The sequence below is a fragment of the Solea senegalensis genome, linkage group LG16 (genome assembly GCF_019176455.1).
Source record: "Solea senegalensis isolate Sse05_10M linkage group LG16, IFAPA_SoseM_1, whole genome shotgun sequence".
Taxonomy (NCBI): Eukaryota; Metazoa; Chordata; class Actinopteri; order Pleuronectiformes; family Soleidae; genus Solea; species Solea senegalensis.
This window is the reverse complement of record NC_058036.1, coordinates 16,931,240-16,949,604: the sequence shown is the minus strand read 5'-3', so window position 1 is coordinate 16,949,604 and position 18,365 is coordinate 16,931,240. Positions and strand designations below refer to the sequence as shown.

Below are 18,365 nucleotides of genomic sequence, written 5' to 3'. Positions count from 1 at the left end.
TGCTAAACCCACTTTGAATAACTCGTAGCCCTCATGTATGTAAGTGGGACAGAGGGGAGGAGGAGGAGGAGAGAGAAACTTAAGACGAGGTGGTGGTCCGGGTTTTAGACCAAACCGGAACCAGATGTGGTCCAGTTTTTGCGTTGTGTAAAGGTGACGATCAAGCAACACCAGCTCTGAGTCTCCGCGAGATCAGGTTTCGCCTCGCGGCTGAAGCCCCCTTGAGGTCGCGCTGGGGTATTTGACAAAAATTTGACCTGAACTGACTTTTGACAAGAAAAATAAACAAAACAAAAACAAAAAACATACACACAACAAAAACTGATATTTCCACACAGTCAGAGAACGGAATTCCCGTGGCTTATCTTAGTTTTCTAATCCCATGACTAAAGGTTTTCCCAGACTAAAATCACTCGTTATTAATCAATAATTGTCAGTTTTGTATTGGATGATTTGATATTAAGGCTTTTTTATTTATATTTCGTATTTAATGGAGCAAATGCACATGGTTTGGTTTCCTTCACAGTGGCATCATTTCCAAACAGCTCCCATGTGAACCTATAGAATATCAACATCCTGTACTTTCATTTCTTTCCTTTGCGCTAAAAAGAAAATGAAACATTCAGGAAGTTTCTGGGGAAGTTATTTTGAAAATGATTGAGAAAATGTGAGGCAATACTTTGTGTTTTTTATTCTACTTCCTTCATGACTCAAACAGCCGTCTCAGAACTCGTCCAAGTGATTTGACAAAAACTAAACTTTAATAGGAAAAGATGATAAATCATGTGGTTATTGTCAACAGGGGGAATTTGAAATTGTTTAAATCACTGGCACCTAAACAAGATAGTTATAGTTTGGTCCAGGACAGTTTATATACTGTTTATATACTTTATATACTTGGTCCAGGACAGTTTATTCCCCGGGTATACTCTGGTCTGAGCCAGAGTATACCCTATAGCTGGGTTGATTCTGGGCAGGGGTTAATTTGGTCTGTTACACCGGGATGAAGAGGTTAGCATACGTATATTATTTTGCAAAACAGGCTACGTTCACACTATTAACTATTTGATTTCACGATATCAGAGGGAATGGTAATTTTTACATCTTTATTCTCCTCATTTTTATTCAAAAAAACAGATTTAAAATGATTACTGTGTGATAAGTGTACAGATCTGTTCTCTTCACTCTTCGAGACTAAAATGATATTTTGGCTTTAACTCGTGATACTATTTTGTTTAAAAAAAAAAAGAACAACCTCATTATTTTGTTCCACTTGCAACTCAACACGGATCAGATTCCGTGCATCAGATATAAATCGGATCTAAGATCTGATACCTGTGTCCACACACATCACTTCAGCCTGCTAATGTGAACGTAGCCCCGGTGCCATTTCGTTTTGTGGCCCAGCGTGGATCAACCTGAGGCCGCACTCGAGTTACGCAACACATACCCACTCATGCAACGCTGTTACAAGCGGCTGTCTGCAGGATCAGAGGATTTGTTGCCCACACAGAGTCTCTACTCAGTCCCTTCCCCCGGATGATAATGAATCTGAAGTGAGCATTGTGCAGTAAACGTGGGCGTGTTATTGTGCTATGTCATAATCATCACCTGAATCTAGTCCCAACCAAAGGGCGTTGTCGCGGGAACGCCAGGTGTGTGTTAAGTAAAGTCTGTGTCTGCGTCAGACCTGGGTGCTGTAGGGCCGTGGCGGGGGAGGGAACATGTCCGTGGGACCGTAGTAACTCACAGGGGACGAGCGCTGAGGGTTGGAGGACGGCGGGAGGGAGAAGGACGGGTTCTCGTAGTAGGTGTGGAAGCCCAGCCGCTCGCCCCCGTTGCGCACGTCGTCCGCGGGCGCGGAGCGGACGGGGTACGGCGAACATGTGGGACAGTGGTTGTGGTGGGAGCCCGCGTCCAACTGGTCCAGGGAGACGGGGGTGATCGCCGCGCCGTCCATTGCTAGAGCGTTGCAGGTGCTGCAGGGGAAGTGCGAGAGGGGGTCCGCGCCGACCACGGAGCCCACGTCCACCTCAGAGTCATTTTTCTTACAGCAGTAATACTGCAGAGGGAGGACAAGGACGAGAGGACGAGAGGACGAGAGGACAAGTGAGCGTGAGCACTCTCTGCAGTAAATGTAAGACCTTTGAGGACCATAATAAGTGTTGATTCAAACACACCTGATGCAAATCAACGGCTCGTTATCAGGCGTCCGCAGGAGCCCGATAACGAGCCGTTGATTTGAATCAGGTGTGTTGGAGCCGGGTGGAGGTGAAATATTCGGCCGAAATCTGCAACTTCACCAGCAGATGGTGCTAAAAAAAAACCCTCACGCTGCACCTTTAAGTTCACACGTCCACATTTTGACCAGGATTAGATCGATTAGCAGTTCCACTTTGGTAATATTGTTCATATCGTGATCACGGTGACACAACCCATGGAGACCATTAAGAAACCATGCAGGAATAATTGTTACTCTGCTGTAAAAGCAGAAATAATGTCATATGAACCTCAGGTATTTAGGATCTAGTATGTTTGAATGCTTAAAGTTCAGATTATTTACATTTTAGACCTCATGTTCTGGGACTTTGTGTGCATGTATGCAGGCTTTACAGGAATTATGCACTTTTTAACCTCATCCAGCTCCTTTTTGCACTGAATTTTCACTCATTCATTCATGAGGACTATGGTTCGGGTCGCTGGAGCCAATCCCAGCTGACAAGGGGCAAAACCCCACACATAAAGGCCTCCGGTTAACTTCCTTCACGACTGTTGGAAAAGCATTCCAGGTGAAGAATCTAAAATATAAAACATATTCTGGTTTCTTTAACACTACATCTTTCCGTGAGTGTGTTCCTTCATAGCTTGGATGTCTTCAGTAATGACGTATGAAAAAAAAGAAGAAAGAAAAACCACTGAATGAGAAGGAGTGTCCAAACCTTTGACTGGTCCTGTAATTGAATCCCTAATCGCTTCACCGTGAATTCACGTAAGCACAGGTGACACAGTGACGGTACCTGGAGTCGACAGTAACAGAGCACTGCTACGATGCACAGCAGTATCACGCCGGCGAGAATTCCTCCGCTTATGACGATCGTTCCCGCGGACATTCGACCGGCTCTCCATCAAACCCTGCAGCGCGGAGAGAAGAGACAGAAGAAGAAGAGGAGGAGGAGGAAGAACATTAAACATTTCAGTACAGTGTTCATGCATTCTGCATCATTCCATCAGATGTTACTGTACTGCCTGTGATAATAACCCATGAAGAATAAATCAGGGCGGTAGTTAATACTGTTGTGATGTAACTGAAACTGATGAAACATGCTGCAATTGAACGATTTCACCATGCAGCTGCGGCTGAAGCGGGCCTCACAGACCATAGATGTATCATCATTTTAAAGACTAAACATGGTTTCCAGTGAGATGCTCTGTCCTCACACGTTCTACCACTCACTCACTCACTCACTCATTCGGTGTCTTCCTGACATGATTGGATGTGACGAGGAATGATTTAATTACAAATCTCAGACGTAAAAATGCCAAAGGATAAGAATCAGAGTTTAAAACAAGGCTTTAAAATACATCAGTCAACTTCCCTGTTTGTGGGACTAATAAATGATCTTGTTATTATTGATCTCTCTGCAAGTATATGGTGTTATTTAATTTTGTGTATTGCTGTACATTGTTTTTTTTAAGCACTTTGTGAAGCCAAAGGCAAATGTCCACAATAAATATATATTATTTTTCCAACTACAGTTCCTTTGTACCCTGTGCACTTCTTTCTTTCTGTCCAGTATGACACCAATATGAGGAAGTGAGTTACAACACATACTGTATATATCTATATTTATATGTATATATACACATACAGTATATACATTATGTTTAAATCTGGCAGCAACAACCAAACTCAACAAATAAAAACACTTCATTACTGTTTTTTATATAAGGATCCAATGAGACTAGCTAATTGAAATATACAGCATTAATACTGGTTATATATGATATATAATACAGGGCTGCAATGATTAATTGATGAATCAACCTTTTTTTTAACAATTAATACAAGCTTTCTCAATTTTTCAGCTTCTTAAATGTAAAAAAAATCATTAAAACTGAAAAGACATTGGAGAACATCGTGATTTCCAGTTTTGTTCAACACTGAGCGGCATTTTTCAACACTTTCCTACAGTTTACGGACAAAAGAACACTCGATTCATCGGGAAAACAATCAACAGATTACAGTAAAAGAATCGTTAGCTTCAGCCCACACACACATAAAAATATATATAATACAGTCATAGTCAGAGTTCACTGACATGACCTCATTAACTAAATCCCATCAAAAGACAATGAATAAGCCCAGTAACACCGGTGGTGGACGTGATGGACACCTACATTAGAGGACAATGGGAGACACAGAGGTGGAGCAGTGTGAGGAGGTGGGAAACCATGACGCGCCCGTGGAGTTTCACGTTCAGATCCTCCTCTCACTGGGACTCCTGCAGCAGGAGAGAGAACAAATGGTTTCACTGAAGTGGGACACGGGGCGACAGCTAATGATCTTCTATCTTCACCTCTTTTCTTTTCCCCACCTCTCCTCTCCTCTCACTCCCTCTTTTCTCCTTAAACCCAAATGACTGCGGCAGACGGCTGCACATCTTAGTTCTGCTAAGGAGGAGGAGGAGGAGGAGGGAGTTTCTTTTTTTCTTCTCTTCACTGACGTAAAGAGCTCTCACTTATGTTAACTGTTAGGTTTCTATTACTCACTATAATATGTAGAGTAAAACTATGGAATAAAGTGTCAATTTGATTTAAATGTGTGCACTCTTTTAATGAATAACATCATGTATTCAAAAAGAATACAGAAAGAGGGGGAAACAGGACAAAGTGAGGACAAAGATTACAGCACTATGTTTCTACAGCAACACAGACTGAACCTAACAATGCTTTGCAACTATGAATAAACCTTTATGGAATGTGAGGGCCACCGTAGTTTCCCAACACTATTGCCCCATTTTCCACCTATGGTCCCGGCTCGCCTCGCCTCGGCAAAAAAGAAAATATAACCACTATTAGGGGAAAATTAGTCGTTTCAAGCAAAATGATATGCCAGTGCAGCAAAAAAATGGCGCTTGTTAAAGGAATACTTCACTGATTTGCATGTGGCTTTGTATTGCTAGAATAGCAGTAGTATTTTAGTCATTTTCCACTCAGTTGTAAAAAATCATCTTTTCCGATGATTAAAAAAAAAGCAAAAAATGTACTTAAAAATATGAAAATTGTCTAGAAACAGGATTTCAACAATGTGTGACACTTCAGAAGTGGATGATTAGTATGATGAAGCCCACCAGCCATATGGCCTGTATGTTAGATGCAATACTAAGTCTTCAATCTCCACTGCTTTTTCAAATTCAAAAGCATCTGCACGGATAATCGTCATTCACTGCTGCCGACACAAACGCTCACCATGACAAACACAAGTTAGGTTTACTTTCTGCTCAGAACAATATCTGCGTTAATTAAGTGAGCACTCTTAATTACTCAAATCACAGCCAAACACTGGTGATTTTCTCATTTTGTCTACGTCGCAGGTAAATAATGTTTAACCAAAACAGCCGCGGCTTCACATCGGAGCAAACATGTCGAGAGCGAGAAGGAACCGAGACGTCTGTGCTCGGCACACATAATTATCTCCACTTCACACAGCCAATGAATTGTTAGGCCTCAAATAAACCTTCTCCAAAATAGCAACATCTGACAGGAAAGCAAGCTGTGCGGAATGTAAAGTGGAGCGGCGCGGAGGGGCAGTGATCGGAGGGTTTGAATCCTGCTTCTGCGCGTGGAGTTTCCCCGAGTACTCCCACAGTACAAAGACGGAGCAGATTAGGGTGTGGTTAAAAGGTCCAGTGTGCGAGATTCAGACGAAAATATTTCCATTTGGCAGACACTGAATGTAAAACAGCTGATTATTTTTACGAGGTTAACAATCACCTGAATGCATGAATTACTGTTTTGATGAGCCCAGAATGAGACGTTCATATTTATATCAGAGCAGGTGAAATCACGTTGGTTTTACAGAAGCCCACAACACACAAACCAAGCATCTGCATGAGTTTTAATGATAACTGAAAAGCTACCACATGCTTAGAAAGGAAGGGAGAAGTGAGGGCAGTTTCACCCACAGATGTTGCTAAATGCTACACAATGTGCTTTTTAATGGAAGCCTCGAATCTAAACTGCCTGTCGGTGTGAAGGTGAATGTGAATGAATGACCCTGTAATAGGCCGCTGACCTGGCCAGGCTGGAGCCCGACTCTGAGCCAATTAAAGGTGGGATTGGTTCCAGTTCTCCCTCTCACACCATCAAAAACATGAGAGGTGTCAATCGTGAAGCGTTCAAGTACAGGTCTGAAAAACCATATTCAAAGGTGGTTTGGAGACACTGATGTGATGTGGATCTCATTACCTCTCTGAAGACCCTGAATTCCCATTTTGAAACGTTTAAATTGGCAATTTGATTAGTTTTGCAACTGGACATCACCTGCAAACAGTAGCAGCCGTCAATCACACTGGTGTCCAATCATGTGTCACATGACACTTTTCTATTATGCAGTTGTAGCACGGCACGGCACAACACATTTTTGTTGCTTATCCGTAAGCGATAGTACCTGGTAGTACAGTCATGGAAAGCGACCCGAACCATGTCGAGTCGAGTGCCGTGCTACAACTGTATGGTGGAAAAGTGCCACTACTTCATCAATTTCCTTGGAAATGGGAACAAAAAAAAAATCAAACCAAGACCTTAAACTAGCCAGGGAAGTCGCCCCCAGGTGGTCATTCAAAATAGTCTTACTATAACTGGCAACACGGAGGACGACGTCCACTGTTCATATATATGGTCTATGGTACTAGCACACAGTGAGGGGGAAACCGGATGACTCAAATGCTCAGGGTCGTGTCCAGAATGAGATGTGTGCCGAGGCTTTGATCACTTTGAACTGCAGTCACCTTTCATAAAGTCCACACTTCATTCAGACACTTATTTGGTTGATCTATAATGGGCGAGTTATTCACTCCGAGCACCGCCTTTATTGTAATTAGCACGCCTGATGACTTTGTTGATCTACTGCTGGAAGTGATTAACTAAAATGTCCATTTCAGCGGAAGAACACCGCTTAATTATCCCAATTAAAATTGATTGAGAAACTCAAGTTTCTCTCTCATTACAGATGTATTAATTTCATTTTGTAAAAAGCAATGAGCCTCAAGAGGCTGAGACTGGCAGTGGATTTAAAGTCTCCTCTCTCTCCTCTCCTAATGAAATGCTTTAAAATGTACAATTTAAAATGAACAAAAGCAAATGTTAGTTTAGGGTCGGCCGGTTTGTGGAGCCACGTGTCAGCGGGTCGTTGTGATAAGACGTAGAGGTTTCAGACACTACAATTCATTCCACTTTCTTCTTTTAAAAATGCACTGAGGTCAACGATCATTTTCATAATCGAGTCCTTGTTTGGTGCGTAACATGTCAGAAAATGTTGGAAAATGTTTCCCGAACGTCTCATTTTGTCCACAATCCAAAATGATTCCATTTTCATTGTCAAACGGAGCAAAGAAACCAGAAAATATTCACATTTAAGAAGCTGAAAAACCAGATTATTATTTCGATTAATCGATTCATTGCTTTGGTGTTTGGGCGTTCGTCAAACCGGGAAACAATGATGTTCTCAAATGTCTTGTTTTGTCCACAAACGAAAATGATTCACCTTTAATGATTTCTTTGTTATGTGGAGCAAAGAAATTAAGAAAATATTCACATTTAAGAAGCTTAAACGATCGGAAATCTTGTTTTAATCATTTAAAAAAGCATCAAACCGATTAATCGATTATCAAAATAGTTGTCGATTAATTGTTTCAGCTGTAGTTTTAATTGTAAAACAAACCCTATGAATCGATTAATCGTTGCAGCCCGAGCAACAATTTGTGACAGTTGCTGTTTCACTTCTTGTTCTTTGTATGCCCTGTTTTTTGTTTGTTTGTTTGTTTGTTTGTTTTTTGTGCCGTACATGCGGCCCCTTGTCGTGCTGCCTCTCCTCTCGCCCCGGTCGTCCTTGCCAAAGAGAATTGCTTCTCAACCAAATGACCTGCTTATAAATAAATAAAGCACGTCGATCCCAACATTAAATGGCAATAATCTTGACGCTCGTATGAAAAACGGGAGAGAGAAACTCTCGTGTGTGCTTCGTCAGACGGCTCACTCGCCGCAGAGTCTTCCATTGCATCATCACACTAAATTATATACAACACCAAGGGCCACGGTAATGTTAAAAGTGACGTGAAGTCTCTTCTGCTCCCCTCTCTCCTCCTGTTCTCCTCTTTACACTGGCTCTCTAAACCCCGTCCTCCTCCTCCTCCTCCTCCTCTTTCACCATTCCTCTGCCCGAGCTTCGTTATCAATTCCATCTGTGTTTGAAGCTACTGTAGCACATTTATGCGCAGACCGTGACCCGCTCTGATGTTTATCAGTGCAGACAAAGCAACGGAACCTTTTCTTGGAAAACGGAGCGCTGGAGAAGGAGCGGTGACGTAAAAAAGTCACTCGGATTAGTGACTTTCTGACAGACCGGAGAGACGAAAGCGACTTTGAGGAGGCCAAGGCTGAACGCGACACGTACAAATACAAATATATCGCTGCGGATTAAAGCAGGAGACGTGTCAAATATGATTAGTCTGAAGCTACATATTTGTGAGTGAAATGGAGTTCTAGAGGATGACACTGTCAGACACGTGTAGATCAGATCAGGTGATCAGATTAGAGTGTCCACACGGCCTAATCTGAGTCACATCAGCCCGGTAATCTGAATGTAGCCAAAGATGCGGAGTGACAGAGGCTGTGAGACTCAACTCTAAAGCTGTGAGAGTATCTTTACCAGTGCAGTCGCTGCGTGACCCTCGATGGGTTCAGAAAAGCCCGACTCAACCAAGAAGCGCACACACACACACTGGTTTCCATGACTTCAGGGGACATTGCATTGACTTGCATTCATTTCCTGGAGACTTACTCTAACCTTAACCATTACTCCTGACCTCAACCTAACCTTAAAACATGTCTTCACCTTAAAATGCAGTCATTTACTTTATAGGGACTTGCTTTATGTCGTAATGTGACTTAGATTTAGGTCCCCACAACATTAGTAATACCTGTACACACACACCATCTTTGGATTTAACTGTGGCTCTGAAGGAGCGACAGGATCCGGCAGAAAAATCCTTTCAGTCGCTGACTTGGAGAAGTGACAGGGATGAACCGGGATGAGAGAAAGACTCAGATGAGCCAATGAGTGTCTGAATTTTCACTCCACCAAAAAAAATAAAAAATACCCCTCCTTGAAGGCATTAAGTGCCCGAGTCCCAGGCGACCAGCAGACTGCAGATGTTACAGCGAGTGTGTGTCTGTCAAATGGGCATCAGTGTGTGAACCTCCTTCACATCCTCTCAGTACCAGAGAGAAAAAAAAACAAACATGTTTCCCTCTGGTTTCCCTGAGGGATTTTTGACAAAAGCCTGCAGCCTATAGGTGAAGGTAAAGTAAACGTGTGTGTGCATGTGTCAACAACATTCAATCTGCAGCAGGGGGATCATTCAAAACCATTATTTACTGACATTAAACTGCAACAACTTTACAGGTAAGTAACCCTTTAACACCTAAGCCTCAGAATGTCCATCTGGAGGGCCAGAAAATGTCCTGTGACTAAGTGCTTTGGCCCATTTTTCCAGAATAACTAGTGATGCTGTGTATATCTAGTGTATTCACAATTTAAAATAAAGAGAAACAGAGTTGTTTGGGAGAACTATATTTGTTACACAGTTGGGGAGAAACAAATGTGTTGTTAACAGCTTCATCCGTTCATTATTGGTATCGGTAGAAAGTGGTATCGTAACATCCACTCCTTTAATTGCACCTCTGAGGGCCTCTTGCACTGGAAAACATGGTCAGATTATTATTATTTGTTTACTTTTTCCACCGTTTAACACTTTTCACATGATCACTGTAGTCTGGTCACATGATGTGGATGGAGCACGTCTCTCTCGCTCTCTCGCTCTCTCTCTAGACTAGCCTGAGCTGAATGAAGGGATTATGTGATATTCTAGGGCTTTCAGATCATATCAGATGTTGTGTTCTTCCGTTTCAAACATGCGATACAGTGATTTCGATCGGAGCGACGCTGATACTGAATATTTTATCAACTCATCCCTGAATCAAAGCTTTAAAAAACTCACTAGAGCTGAAGCAGCTGGAATCGCTTCAATTTTACATTTCTGCAACTCCACGCCGCTGTTGTGTTTTCACCATTCATTTTTTAAAAATGTTATTCCTCTGCTACAGCAAATAAAACCAATATCGCTTTTTCTAGCTCTGCTCCTCTCTCGTAAAACCGATGGTGAGCAGGTCTCACGCTCTCACTCGCACGAGTATATTTAGCAGTTGTGTCGTCTCTCTCTCGACACAGCAGCTCAGGGAGGTGTCACATTTTAATTAGTTTTCTCTGTGGGCACCGGAGTGATCCTAGCAGTCGGCTAAACGTGAACACGCAGACGCGCACAGGTGTGAAAATGACAGCACACACACACACACACTTACACTTTGCACCCGTCCCATCCATCAAAACCCGGAGAGGTGAAAACTCTGGGATGATGTAGGTGATGATTTGTGTGTGGAAATCAGGAGCCTTGTCTCCCATGTGATGCCCGACTGAATCATAAAAATAGAGACGCTTTCAAAGGCAAATGTATTAAAAAAAAAAAGAAGAAGAAATTAAAGAGGTGATTTAACATGTCATAGAATCCGTCTCATGCTTGCCCATTCAACGTGAAGCCGACAGCCAATTAGCTTAGCTTCATACTTGCAAGCATGTCTCAAGCTCATTAATTAACACAGCTTGTTTCATTACTTCATACAACAACAAAAACAAACGAAAAAACATAACTTTTACTGGTAATGAGTCGGACTATCTGTTGGCAGTGACTCCGGGACTCCAGGAAGTCACTTAACTTTGAGCCAAGGAGCTGTTTCCCGACAATAGAGGAGTCATCGCGAGCCATATATTTGTGTGACGTACTGTACTTAACGCACTTAACGAACAACGCATCGTCAAAACATTCTCTGAGCCGGAAATGATGACATCTTAATCACTTATTTTTGTCTGACCGACATTTTGGAACGCCAGGATACTTTTAAACTCTGCTTAGGGGGAAAATGTTCAACTTTCCTCACTGTTCTATCTATCTATCTATCTATCTATCTATCTATCTATTGAAAAAGGACAACGTTTTGTTTCTTACTCCAGTTTCTGAATTTCACTGAACTGGAAAAATGACAGAAAGTGCAGATTCCGTTAGGTGCTTTGTGGTCTTTATGACCCCGACATTTGCAATGACAACCCAGATGGTTGTGACGAGAATCACACAACCACCTGACCTGAACTTTAGCTGTCGCTAAATACACCAGACTCCTCTGTTAAATGATGAGATTTTAGACATTTCCTTTGCTAAATGTGGGAGATTAGCGCCACATTTTCAGGATTCTTAAGTCTTTTTAACGGATGTACAGTTTGCCATTGTTCGGGTTGATTCTCGTGCCTCTTCCTGTGATGGCATTCACATTTTCCCTGATTATGACGTCACGAGTCAAGCTGGTGCGAACAGGCCGTATGTCACTTAAGCCACTACGATAATAAATGTAGAAATAATAAAGAAATGTCCATCTGTAAAGCCCAATTACGATGATTCCATTCCATAATATCATCCAATCGCCTGCTCCTATGAGAAGCTGAGGGACACAGAGAGTGAGGGCAGTAAACCTGAGTGACTCTCTGATATGAACACATTCTTAAATAATGATATGAATATTTTTGCCGCGGTGGCCTCGAAACTTTGCGCTGAAAATCACAGCGAGTCCCTGCAATTTTAAAAAGTGCAGGGCTTCAATTATTCAAGTATCATTCCTTTAACAATATTTTTCCATCACTGGGGCAATTTAGCCAGGTAGTAAAAAAAAAGAAAAAAGAAAAAGGGGGGACTTTTCTTCCTCAACCGCCTCTGAAAGCACTCTTGTGAGCGTGTGAGGAGAAGAACACATCCACATCTAGGACACGAGCATCCACCGTCAGAGCAGGAGCGATCAAAGGCAGCAGAGGACGAAAAAACGGAAAAAAAAAAAACCTCAGGAGGATGAAAAGTGGATCATTTCACTTAGAAACTAAATGGAATCGAGTCATTTTTTTTGCCCCTTTAACTGACGATTTTAACGATTCTGTTCCCTTCTTGTGTTTGGAATGTTGCACTGTCATCACTCGAGGTGATTTTTGTTCTAATAAAGGCCTTTCTGCATGGAGTCTGCATTTTCTCCCCGTGTGTGTGCGTGGATTTTCTCCAGCTTTCCTCCCACAGTCCAAAAACATGCAGATTTGGAGATTATGTAAATAGGACACTCTAAATTGACCGTAGGTGTGAGTGTGAATGGCTGTGTCCCTGCGCAGAACTTTTTTTTTGAGCAGTGGAATTCCACTTTGTGTCGAGGCGCTTCTTCGCGTTTTCCGTCGTCTCGCTTTACTAGTGCAACGTTGTTGTTGTCTCGACATCGGTGCCGATGCGCTTCATCGGCGCTGTGTGAACTCGTTTGACTAAAGTTGGTTTAAATCATAAAGGGTATGCACCACCTGAGAAGACACTGAGCTCTCAAAGTAACACACTTATCAATGTTAAAATGCAGTGACGCAAATCGGTCCAAAACTCCGATCACATACCCTGATATATACAGTAGAGGAAGCTTGCGTACCACTGGCCGTACACCTACCACAGTTTGAGAACCAGGACGCTAGAGCCTGTGTGTATATATGATAATACATCGATACAGGTGGCTCCCTTATGTTTCTGTAGACAAAAATAAAGTTTGTGTTTTAAAACATTTAGAGTCTCAAACACACCTTACCTGTACAAGTCACCATCTGGGGGGGTGTGGCATCCTTCGCCGTGCTGCAAAGCCTCCTGGGAAAGCCTCAGGCTGGTGGCGGTGGTGATGATGATGATGTGGTCAGCACTGCAGCTGCTACAGGAAATGAAAAGTCAAGTCAGACAGATGTGCCTTCATGCACATTACATGTCACGTCATGTCATCCACCACATGCATTACTCTGTTCATGTTTCTACTCTATGAGATCTAAAACTATATATATATATATATATATATATATATATATATATATATATATATATATATATATATATATATATATATATATATATATGATAGATTAAATGTTCATTATTAGGGTTAGTGACACCACAGCATCACTGAGTGTTTGCTGATTCTTCAGTTGCTAGAAGAAAAAAGCTCCAGCTTGACTGCAACAAATGTTTGGATCTGTATTCAATTTATATTTATCTTGTCCTGACAGAGGAAAAAGTATTCATTAATAAAGAAAACAGTGGCTGCACTGTCATGCAAACTAAAACACAAGTGTGTGACTCACATTTCATGTTGAATTATTACCGAGAATAATTTTGAGGGTAAAAATCCAACATACTGTTAATAATAAACAACTCATAATAATAATAATAATAATAATAATACTGCTGTTTATGCGACACCTCTGCAGGATAACAAGGTAAATGAACACAAACACAGCCTCTGTTTTAAGTGACTGCTGTCTGGAGGTCAATTTAGCAGCGGTTACATCACTGATTGGCCTCATTGTGACTCAATTAAGCGGATAAATTGTTGCGCAGAGCCGCTCGGTGGCGCACGGATTGGCTGTAAATCCACGCTGTCTTCTTACCTTTGCGGTTCAGGGAAATCTCAGAAAGCGGTTTCCTTTTTTTTTTCTTCTTACGGCTGCGGTAGTTTCTGTGTCGAACACACAATAAAGTCCGGTGTTTCCCTCTCGTTAAAGGCGCCAGAAGCTCCGATTTGCTCGCTCTACAACACCGGGAGCCATCGCGTCATTATCTGCCGTCTGTTCGCCGCCACGACTCTTCTTCCTCCTCTTCTTCTTCCTCCTCCTCCTCCCGGTTACACACAACCAGGTGCCTTCGAGGGCCTGTGGGAAATCTCACGGCATGTTCCGCATGTGCGAAGCGCTGGATACGGATGAGACGAGGCAGCAGTCCGGCTGGTGAGTGTCATGCTCGGCTTGGCTGCGTCCACGAAGCGGCACCCGAGGGGGGCGGTTTGGCACCCGCAGCCTCGGGTCCCGGTGGGGCGGGGTGGGAGCAGAGGGTGGAGGTGTGGCATTTATTTCATAGCTGGCTCAGATATGAGCCACAGATAGTTCTTTTGCTTTTCTAGTCAAAATGAACATTTCATATTCATACAACGACATCCTTCTACAATTGTCTTGTTAGCTGTCCACAACGTTCCAGAATGTCCCCCTAAGGTTCTCCTAAGGTTTGTTACAATCAAACCAAAAAACTAACCTTTAGAGAATGTTCCCTGAGGGTTAGGTAGGAGCCTAATGTTCCCTAAACATTGAGGGAACCCAAAACTAGGAACTTTTAGAAAACGTTCCCTGAGAGTTAGGTAGGAGCCTAATGTTCCCTAAACATTGAGGGAACCCAAAACTGGGAACCTTTAGAGAATGTTCCCTGAGAGTTAGGTAGGAACCTAATGTTCCCTAAACATTGAGAGAACCTAAAACTGGGAACCTTTAGAGAACGTTCCTGAGAGTTAGGTAGGAGCCTAATGTTCCCTAAACATTGAGAGAACCTAAAACTGGGAACCTTTAGAGAACGTTCCCTGAGAGTTAGGTAGGAGCCTAATGTTCCCTAAACATTGAGAGAACCCAAAACTGGAAAAGTTTAGAGAACGTTCCCTAAAGGTTGTGAGAACCAAAAACTGTGACCCTTTATTGAATGTTCCCTAAAGGTTGAGAGAACCAAAAACTGTGAACCTTTAGAGAACGTTCCCTAAAGGTTGAGAGAACCAAATACTAGGAACCTTTAGAGAACGTTCCCTAAAGGTTGTGACAAAGTCACATTAGGGGAACATTCTGGGAATATTTAGAGAATGTTCACTAAAAGGTTGAGAGAACCAAAAACTAGGAAACTTTAGAGAACGTTCCCTAAAGGTTGAGAGAACCAAAAACTGGGAACCTTTAGAGAACGTTCTGTAAACGGTTGTATGAAGGTTGTGACAAAATAACGTCGACTGAGCACTTAAGTAAAAAGCACAAACTTTATTTTGTCTAATGGCAAGAAAAATCGAAAGCAGCAGAGTTTGGAAGGTGCCTCATACAACCAGATTTCAGAAAAAGCTCAACCATCACTTTGACAACTTAGGGATCAAAGAAGGTGTAGAACTTCCAGTCAAACAGGACAAAGACGGTAATATTCTCAAAGGAAGTCAGACTGGGTGACAGGAAGCTGCTGTCCATGGTGCTGACGTTCACCATGAGGAACGGCCAAACAAATAAGGGCAGCAGTCCTCGCATTATCATCGCTGCTGCTGCAACAAAAGAATTATTAACTCATAAATCTTTTCAACACTATCTTCATCGTTCTCATTCCCTAAAGCCGAAGCCAGCGAGGTCAATCTTGACCCCTAATGCCTCCATAATGAGCTGAGATATTGCCTGGTTACACTTGTTTAAGTTTAATCTTCATCCAGAAACATAAGTCATCATCTCTTTGGCACTTCTCTGCGTCTCTGTGGCTACGTCGAGCTAGCTTTGTAGTGCTGGGCTGATAAAGGCAGGCCAGTGGGGACTTCTAAGATTACAGCTCAAATCAAATAAAGGAGTCGACACATTATGGCGGCTTAGATGATACACCCCGCTGCACTGATTAATTTAAAGCCAGCACAATGTTGTACACGGCTCACAGAAACACACACACACACACACACACACACACACACACACACACAGACAACATGCCGAAATCTGTCCAGCCTCTTTAACACAAGCTTTTCCTCCCATTACCTTCCCTCACATTCTCTCTCTGCCACACTCAAACATGCACATGCACACACACACACACACACACACACACACACACGACATCCCATAACCGCCGCAGCATGGCCTCCGTCTCATGACTCCGGTTCATTATTGCCTTGGCAGGGTTTCTCAGATGAAATTAGAATGACACAGTGGAGAGTTTCTCAGAGGGTGAAGTCGACATGTGTGTGTGTGTGTTTGTTACTTCCTCATGACCTTATCAGGAACAGTAGTCCTCATGGAGACCAAAACCTGGTCTAAATGAGGCAGAACCTCCCTTCTGAGAAAGTGGTTAAGTTGAGCTATGATTTTAATTGTGGTTCGTTTAAAGTTTGAGGGACGACACTTTTGTCTCGGCTGTCCGGATGAATCAAAGTCAATGCAGTGTCCTCAGAAGAACAGCTGTGCAAACCCTCTGTGTGTGTGTGTGTGTGTGTGTTAGCGTTTGCACAAACTGAACAAATCTAATCTTCTCTGATTCATCGGCAAAGCTTGTCTGCATGCATTTGTGATACACTTCCTCTGTGTGCGTGTGTGCTCCGTTAAAGAGGCCGAGAACAGCAGCGAGCGAGCGAGACAGAATGGCTTCTGACAGTGGAACGCAGCGTGCGCCGCCCGCTCTGCGCGACACAGTCACAAAGCCTTTCTTAACAGGACCACCAGCTCCTGTTGACAGTGCAGGCTGAGTTCAGACACAGTTACATACCTCAAAGGCTGAAATTATGTGCCAAACATTCTTCACTAAATTGACATTATATCCTAAAACGTGGGAGTGAGGCCATTCATTTTTAACTGATTTAATAATAAAGTGAGAAATAGCTTTTAAAACAACTTACTTGATGCCATGTTATGAAGACGATTACAACAAATAAAGTTAAAGCCGTTTTGGAATCAATTTACCTACCCTAGCTTTAATTTCGCACATTAAAACCACCAAGGATGATAACTTAGAATTAGTGACAGTGAAATCCACCTCCGCATTTAACCTATTTAACTTATTACACACAAAGCCGGGCGTGGGGGCACCACAGCCTTTGGCCCTTCCTGTCCTTTCTGAGGTCACATGGAATTTTTTAAAACAAAAATTTGGTTTAATTAACAACGTAAATATTAGGTGATGTCACTCGTATGCTCACAATCTACGACAGAGCGCTCTGTAATCTGTACCTGAGCGTGGCCAAATCTCCACACAGCCGTTAGCATGGGGTGTCTAGACCCGTCAACAAAATGCCCACCTGTAATAAATTATTTAAAAAGAGACCTTCCACTTCACTTCAGAACTGGAACGTTTTCTTAAGAGACAAAAAGTACAGTTAAAATGTCTGGCGCTGAACGTGAACAATGACATCTTTTACTGCCGGTGACAGGCAAAAGTGTGGTGTTGTGTTATAGTGAGGTACAAAGACAAGGATTATATAGCCATAGTAAATCTTGCTGCACTCGTAAAAGATGAAAAAGTGATTTATTTTCCTCAATAAAAGCCCTTCTTATATAAGGTGGTGGTGGTGGGGGGGGGGACTAATGGAAATATCTCATGAAAACAAAGCACAAATGCGTGATATTAAGTGTAATGCTCCTACACTTCCAAAAGGCCAAATAGTCTTTAAGGTGTTTTCATGAACACCCAGCATTAAGTCAAGGGCCAAATCCAGATTAAAAACGTCAATAAAATGCGTTTAAAGTGTGAAAATAGATTTCTATAAGTTCTTCAACCTTCAAAAAAAAAAAAAAGTCAAGTGTTTTTCTTCTTTATGGGCAAATACTAGTGCACACACACAGTTCTGAAGACGTATAGTAGCAGTACAGGCACCACCGAGGCTTTTCTGAAGCTACCTCTATTTGTGACACCAGTTTGGTCCGTTTTGTCCATCAAGGCTTCAGTTCGTCTGCTTTGGTATAATGTAGGACAGTTGGCCTTTGCTTAATATCCTGTATTCCCCACAGAAAAGATGAATGCAGCTGATCAACCAGGGAGGCACAGCTGAGATCACAATAAACCGAGAGCTAATTAGATCTGTTTGTCATCACGGAGAACACTCTGTGGGACTGTGCAGCACTGGATGTTGAGACCATATACTCTGAACCTGTCAAGAGTATTCCACATAGTATCATTAAAAGTGGAGCCAGACTTTTACTTCTTTTCTTTCTTTTTTTTTTTTTACTCCCAACACAGAAAACCACCACTTCTCTGTCTAACAATACACAACATCATTACCAGATTTCCAGAAGATTTGGCTTCACACCACTTACTACATACTAGTGTTGTTGCTAAGACCACGCTAATGGAGACCAAGTTTTGACCACGATCAGTCTGCACCGAGACAAAAACGTAACTATCACGACATCGGCACGTCGTTCAGCTCTATCCATC

The 18,365-nt window shown here is 42.4% G+C and overlaps 1 protein-coding gene across 3 annotated transcripts; it reads right to left on the bottom strand.

The window, feature by feature from the left end:
• Window positions 1–241: 241 nt before the first annotated feature.
• LOC122782534 (protein FAM163A-like) lies at window positions 242–14,216 on the bottom strand. 3 transcript variants are annotated; one of them, XM_044046901.1, is made up of 5 exons: window positions 13,838–14,216; window positions 12,986–13,107; window positions 4,399–4,502; window positions 3,018–3,132; window positions 242–2,062 (listed from the first exon to the last, which is right to left on the bottom strand). In XM_044046901.1, the coding sequence occupies exons 4-5, from the start codon at window positions 3,108–3,110 to the stop codon at window positions 1,685–1,687; spliced, it is 471 nt and encodes a 156-aa protein (XP_043902836.1). In that variant the 5' UTR covers window positions 3,111–3,132; window positions 4,399–4,502; window positions 12,986–13,107; window positions 13,838–14,216; the 3' UTR covers window positions 242–1,684. The 3 variants fall into 3 exon arrangements, with proteins under 3 accessions (XP_043902836.1, XP_043902835.1, XP_043902837.1); XM_044046900.1 differs by having other exon boundaries at window positions 12,991–13,107; XM_044046902.1 differs by lacking the exon at window positions 4,399–4,502 and having other exon boundaries at window positions 12,991–13,107.
• Window positions 14,217–18,365: the final 4,149 nt, after the last annotated feature.